The 7,335-nt window shown below is 34.7% G+C and overlaps 1 protein-coding gene across 4 annotated transcripts; it reads right to left on the bottom strand.

Moving 5' to 3' along the window:
• Positions 1 to 1,069: 1,069 nt before the first annotated feature.
• LOC108684831 (autophagy-related protein 9A) lies at positions 1,070 to 6,294 on the bottom strand. 4 transcript variants are annotated; one of them, XM_018189342.1, is made up of 9 exons: positions 5,934 to 6,294; positions 5,000 to 5,497; positions 4,385 to 4,493; positions 3,848 to 4,167; positions 3,309 to 3,763; positions 3,053 to 3,237; positions 1,851 to 2,819; positions 1,393 to 1,761; positions 1,070 to 1,276 (listed from the first exon to the last, which is right to left on the bottom strand). In XM_018189342.1, exons 3-9 carry the CDS (start codon positions 4,436 to 4,438, stop codon positions 1,124 to 1,126), a joined length of 2,505 nt encoding a protein of 834 aa, XP_018044831.1. In that variant the 5' UTR covers positions 4,439 to 4,493; positions 5,000 to 5,497; positions 5,934 to 6,294; the 3' UTR covers positions 1,070 to 1,123. The 4 variants fall into 4 exon arrangements, with proteins under 4 accessions (XP_018044831.1, XP_018044834.1, XP_018044833.1 ...); XM_018189345.1 differs by having other exon boundaries at positions 5,446 to 5,497; XM_018189344.1 differs by lacking the exon at positions 5,934 to 6,294 and having other exon boundaries at positions 5,000 to 5,347; positions 5,446 to 5,470.
• Between the last annotated feature and the right edge of the window lie 1,041 nt (positions 6,295 to 7,335).

Here is a 7,335-nt window from a genome sequence, read left to right as displayed (position 1 = left end):
TAAAATAGTTAATAAAAATAAAATGTTAAAAATAAATAGAACCATTTTATCTCTAAAAAAAAGAAGTATATTACGGCGCGATATTAATTTCGTATGACTAGAGAATTGTGGCATTGAGAGGTGATAATTATCAGACAAGTAAGTTACGCACTTCTCCCTAGTAAACGAAAAGATTATTTTGTTTTTTTCTTTTATTATTCTAAGGAAGGAGACTATGCTAGCCTTTATATTCAACTCATTTTCTATTGAAATATCCTAATTGTCACTGGACAAACTTTTGACATATGCTGCATTTCTAGCATAATAAAGCTCATTGAATTAAGGGATTAGATCTGTTAAAAAATCAGCATAAAAAAATGTATCTTTTTGCTGTTGAAAGAAATAATCTTAGTCCTTTAATTTATGAACTAAATTATTTTAATTCATAAATTTATTCAAACAATATTTATATAACTCCAACCATGACAATAATTTAAAGCAATTTAGACAAAAAAAGCTTCAAAATGTTTTAAACTCAGAAAACAATATAATATTTTCATTATAAATAATGTATATCAATTCAATTCATGACGAGTTTTAAAGATACCTTCTAAAAATTAAAAAGATTACATTTAGAAAAATTCGTAGAAACATTACATCATATATCGACTACTTCTTTAAAAAAAAATGTCGAAATTTCTACTTGCAATACTATATTGGATCTAACCCTTTAAATCAATTTGTACTTTTTTATATATAGAGTCTTGCTCATTACGTCAAAATATAAAATATAATAATATTAAGTGTGAATATTTTACATATAAAATGTAAGCTTTTAAATAGGCCTTTGATATTAAGAATAGGCATTATTAAATCGTTGGCCACATACAGAGAAAGAAGAGAGAGAGAAAAAGAGAGAAAGAAGCTCTCTCTGCATTCTGTGTAAAATATTTAGAAGACATAGTAACTTCTATGTAACACCGAGAATATTCAAACGATTTTACTCTCGGATATTGCGACTACTTATTTATTGTAAAATAAATCATGGATTCGTTATATAATAAAACAGATAAAAATCACTTTATTCCTCTAAAAATGATGATTATTGCGCGAATCGAATGCTATTTAAATGAAATTTCTAGTGTTAGGATTCTCTGTTTTTCCTTAAAGAGGAATCCTGATGCAACAGAAGAGGTATTCTTTCTTGTCTAACCTCGGGAAGTGTTGCTAGCTCTTGAACGGGACTTCGCTGCCATATACTTCTCGTTGCCATTTCTTGATAACCCCTTCTTCTTACCTAGAAATCAAACGTTTCTATTTTTTTATATATCTTGTCAAAGTTGCTTGCAATATTCTTTGTTACGTTGTACTCGCAATGTTTATTGCATCATGAAAATTGATCAAAATACTTACTTGTCTATGATGAAGCTCATGCAGGTACAATGTAGACAAAGACATATCGGCAGCGGTTAATTCTGTAGGTACATACGGATCTGTATGTGTTTCCATAACATAACTGTGGCCCGATCCGAATACAGAAGCACCTAGCGACTGATTTGATATACCTTGTTGTAAATCATACAAGAATCCTCTATCATTGTGCAATGGACCTTCCGTTCTGGACACACCTCGACGTAAAACGGCAGATCTTGTGGCAAATGACTGATCGACGCCGATTGATGTGGCTGATGTACCCGGCTGATTTGTGAAAATGTTACTCATGCTAGGTACACTCACTTGATTCATCGTACTTCGAATAATATTCGACACATGATCTCTATACTGTAACAATATATTAATATATTAATGATACATGAAGCAAACAACTTTATAAGTAAAATTATTTAGTAAGAGAAATATCGAGCACTTACGCCAAGACCGGACAGACTGTTCAAACTAGCTATCAGGGGATTATTATAAGGATCAGGATCGGCAGTTACTTCCTTTTTAGCCCTTTCTCTCAAAGCAGTTACGAAATTTTCCGCATGGGACGGCGGCTTCCATTCGGGATTCGTCAGAGTGAAATGTATGAGGGACAATTCGGTCTTGCCGTCTTCGGCTTGGGTATAATGATTTGACATCGGTACGTGGTATTTGTCTGGATCGATGCCGTACTGATTGTCGTAGCCTGCACTATGATGCAGTCTCTCCTCTGGCAGCGGAGAAACCGTGGGACTATGCGCTACAGTCTGCCACATGGGATTGCCGTGTCTACGTACGTCCATCTGAGCGAAGCTACACACATCACCGACTCCAGCCACTTCAATCGTGAAGTTACGAAAAAAGTCTACAATCTCTAAAGCTCGGTGTCGCATACGGAAGCACAAAATGTATGTTGTCACGAATGGTGAAACCAATTCTTCCAACAGATGCACCGCGCGATATTGGAATAACTGTGCTACCTGGGCTCTGGTAGTATGCGTATGAGCAGTCCCTCGCCAACTATCCGGTCTGTAATGCGTGTGGGCCAGCACAGCAGTTAAAAGAGTTTCAGGACACCAAACTAGATTCTCATCGGGTACAATTGCCTTCGCGCATGCTGCCACTCCTCCTAACATGGTCATGTAGGCAACCACACGTTCCATCGAGAATGTTGGCTCATAGATCAATGTTATAACCAGTAATACTGCCAATACGCTACCGGTGATAAACGCTATGTGCTTTGCGACTATTGTCATTATCGGAGACGTGAAGCTGCTCATATATTTTGAAGCAGGACGGTACGCGCGACTGAGACGCGCATTCATTTCGTGATCGAGTTCGTTGAAATGTCGCAGGTACAATCGACCGTATAGGGACCACGTCCGCATCGCCAGAACACTTGGCTCTCGTTTAATAGTCTGTCGATAATATTATTGTCATATGTTAGTATTGATTATCGTGTTAAACAGATTATTGGTCGCGTTTAGCAGAATGTTTATTTTGCAACTGTTGGAAGTTTTTTGCTGAGATGGGACTATCCTTCTAGATCAAAGTATAATTCAACTGTCACGAAGAAAACTTTCAATAGTTACAAAATAAACGTTCTATTGAACGCGGACATTGATTGCTATAAATCAGCATAATTACTCACTTCAGCATAATTGAAAAACGTATAAAGAACCTGCCATAGAAGAATAAGGAAACACAGGACGAAATTTGCGATACCGACCCACAAAATATGTTTAGACAATGATCGTGCGAGTTCTTGTCTTTTGTTTAATTTTTTATAATCTTCCTTTAGATGCCAATTATTTTCGAATGGTGACCATGGTCCCCCTAGAATAGCGACATAAATTAATTATTTCTAATAAAGTTATATCATATACATATTATGCAATTATACTTACAAAATAGTAATAATTCTATATTATATTTCAAACCCCGTGTCAAAAAAATGACTTCCCCTATAATGGGGACTTTGAGTCGCACAGGTAAGAGTGATTTGTTGATCATAGCTACCATGTAATTTTTATGTCTTAATATCCTATGGTATATATCTAATTCCGTAAGTTCTCTTTTGTGAATGCACATTTCTTGCTCCTTCTGCACTTCTATCACACGTTTCTGAACTTCGTGCCACGTAAAATTGTCTAGCTCACTGTCGGCGATTTTGAGCGCTGTATTGAAGAACATTTTAATCTCCCAGAACTGCGTTAGGTGATACAAAACTTTGAGGAATTGAAGGATAAAGAAAATTGTCGCGACTACGAGAAGACTCCAATAAAATGAAGAGATTGACTTTATACAATCTCCCATGCACATTATCGCATCGCTTTTGTGGCTAGTATCGTTTCCACCACCACTAAAAATATAGAGCATTGATTAAATATCTCTTAAAATGATGTGCGTATCGCATAATAATTTGCCTCAAACTTGACTTATATACCTATATAATTTGCTGTAATCGATGCAGTGAAAGAGGTAGGTAACGAATGTGACTACAAAAAAGAATTGCAGTAATTCCAAAACTTCTTGGAGCATCATACAGACGAAGCCATGCTGCTGATGATAGTGATACATTCGCGTGAAGAATGAATCTAGGTCTTCGATGTGATTCCATCGTGCTTTGTTACCCTCTGGTACCACATGGATGATGACACCTGATTCTTGAGGCGCTTCCTCACGATCGTCTTCATCGTCCGCGTCTTCCTCTTGCCCCTCGTAAGGCTGTATACGTTGATAGCTACTGTCCAATACCGTCGTCATCTGTGAAAGCAATGAGATATTGAAGCAATAATATAAAAGCATATAATATTTTTATCTTATTTAATATAGATTATATTAGATAAATATATTTAGATAATAAATATTTAAAAAATGAACATAAACTAATAAATTTTCAAATTATAGAAGAAAATTCTTATACGGGAGAAAATATATTTATATTATAATTAGGATATAAAAATAGATAATCAGATCTTACCGTTTGCGCACGTCGATCAGGTTCTACAATGGTAATGACAGTTTCTCGTTTCATTCTTTCATGTCATAAAATTTAATTAGCTACCAGTTGATGGTTGCTCCACAAGCATCTAAAATATAAATCACTTACTACACTGAAGAAGCTTGCTGCAACAATGAGCTAACCTATATTTAATAAAAGCGGAGTAATTGAACTATAAAGTACAAAGGTAATGGAAAAAATATCATTATATTCATAACATAGGCAATATGTGATATTAGTAATCCATTTCTCTCATCACTTTAGAGTTTATTTACTCTATTTTTACGAAAAGTAGGTTAACCCATTGTTGTAACAAGCTTTTCAATTAATGTAATACAGCAATATCTGATTACTGTACATTTTATCTCATACAAAGATATGAGTGTATCAAAAAAATATTAATAAAATTAAACAACATTTTATTTGCACTTTATTGTAAAGAAATGTAAAAAATAAACATAATTGAAGAATAATAAGATCTGGATATTTGCAGAAAAATATTTACTAATAAAAAAAAATATTAATAAGCATTGTAAAATCTTCATAAAACATCATAACTGCTTATTTATCGATTACAACATGGATTTCACATGCCTTTCATGTAAGAAGTTCTTCAAGTTTGAAAATATTTCTCGCGAAAAGTATTGCTCATTAGCACATCTTGTATCGCACATCTTAACACAAAGGTAATGACAAGGTAATGATAACAATTGACTTATGCACGAAGAAAGTCACTTGAAGTCTCTTTGAATGACACATCCCCGCCTCATTATAAAATTAAACAATTGCTATTTATTGTCCTAAATACATGTCTTTTAAATAAATTTTTTTTTATTATCACTCTTTTTGAAATCCTCTTTAGTGTGTGTTTTATGAAATTAATCAATTTTCATGGATCAATCGATTACTCATCAAATTATACATTTCATCCAGAACGTTTCCCTAAAATTATATTAATTATTGTGCGACCCACTTCTCTTTCGCCCACATTTTCCCTGAATAATAATATTTAGAGACAATCAAAGAGAATTGAACTTTACAATGCCTGCAGCGCGAAACCTGAACTCCTCGTGTTGCAAATATGTCGATTCTCTAGAACAATACAGAAACAACAAAGCTTTAAGATACTCCGAGGCAAAATGTGATTTAAAAATCAAGAGCTTAATTTGCGCTATTCTTGGAAAACGCAAAGAAACAATGGACTCTCTCTCTCTCTCTCTCTCTCTCTCTCTCTCTTAACCGTAAGACGGTGAGTCAGATTTCTCTTTTTTCCATCATTTTTTTCTTTTTTCGGGAAAGCTTTTTTGAGCTCTCTGCATGGACAGTGCGGTGAAGAACGTCACGCGTGCTCCTCAATCACTTCGTCCCCGCATTCGGCAAAATTCGGCTGACCTTTATCCGACGAAAATAGCAACGTGGGTCGCTGATTGCGAGGAGAGCGCGCGAAACGGAAAGGGTGACACGAGATGTTTTGGGGGGCACAGCTGATCTCCATAAACAAAGGCACATTCTGCACCTATCCGCGTACCTTCGTGCCGCGATTACGGATCCACGAGCGATGCCCGGATCACGACGAATCTCTCAAATCGTAACGCTCAATCTCGCCTGTAAGCTACGCACGATTGCCCACTCGCATATCGACCGCCGTCCGCGTAATTATTCACTGGCGATTTAGACATCGGGACGTTTAGAACTGCACATCTGTCTCTCTGCGTTTCACCATCTTTCCTGAGCCTCGGCCAGTTTCGGTTTCTTTCGTGGAAGGGTAATGCAGTTATCGACTGGTGGCGACGCCAAGAGAATCGTCGTTAGCGTAAACGAATCGAAAACAAATGTGATAATTATCGATAGTCGATGATATAGACATGTACAATTTACACATTACAGATACTCCACTATTGTAGGCTGGTATTTTGCATTCGATTCTTGTATTTAAGTACTTGTATTCAAGTATTGTCTCAAGTACGGTCTTAGGATGTTACGAATTTATAGATGTTACGAAGGGCCGTTCTTTCTTGAAAGAAGACTAGATGAAATGTATAAATATCAGCCATAAATATGAAAGTGATGATAATTGCACTATACATTATTGCATACGAATATAAAAACAAAAACGCGACAAAAATGTTAAAGTTGACAAATTTAAAGGATTTACTGGTTTCAAGATCGCAATATAAATAGCGCAATACGAAATCTTCCTTCTTCTTATTCTTATAATCACACGAGGTCGAAATCTCATTCATTTTGTTGCCAAATATTTCATACGTACTAATAAATAAGGTTTTCAATAATTTACAAATGTGTAATAATTAAAAACAATGTATTATATTTATAATCTTGATGAGCAGGGAAAATTCTTAAAATTGATTGATTTTATTCACAGAATAATAATGGGATCCAAAGAATCAGGTCTATTATACACTGCGAGCGCCACGTGCGAAATGGTGAAATGCATTTTCAATATTTGGTCTAGTTTCTGTTCTTCCATTAGACTGCATTAGGAGCTTCGTATAATAAAAGGAATAAAAAACAGAGAACAAAAAATAAGAATTTAAACCTATCAGAGATCATGTATTTGTAGAATACACAGTTTACTTGTTCTTTTTATTATATGAAATCTCTTAAAACTCTCTTTTTCGCTTTCAACAAATATAAAATATATAACTATCTTACTTCAAGTAAGAGTTCTAAAAATGTACACTAGTTTAACCATAGAAAACAGACCTACGAGATATATGACGAGTGAAGTGGATTATATTTAAGGGCGGTAAATTTCAGAAAAAATTTTTTTAGTTGAACTTTGAAATAATATTGTTGCTATGATCTTGACACCATATATCAAGAACGAGGTTAATGGAGATGGATTTCTCTTCTTTTTCTTAATATTTATTTTATTCTTAATGTTCATAAACAACAAAATCATTTAAAAA

The sequence above is a fragment of the Atta colombica genome, unplaced genomic scaffold (genome assembly GCF_001594045.1).
Source record: "Atta colombica isolate Treedump-2 unplaced genomic scaffold, Acol1.0 scaffold140, whole genome shotgun sequence".
Taxonomy (NCBI): Eukaryota; Metazoa; Arthropoda; class Insecta; order Hymenoptera; family Formicidae; genus Atta; species Atta colombica.
The sequence above is the reverse complement of the archived record's forward strand: the minus strand, read 5'-3'. Positions and strand labels throughout refer to the sequence as shown.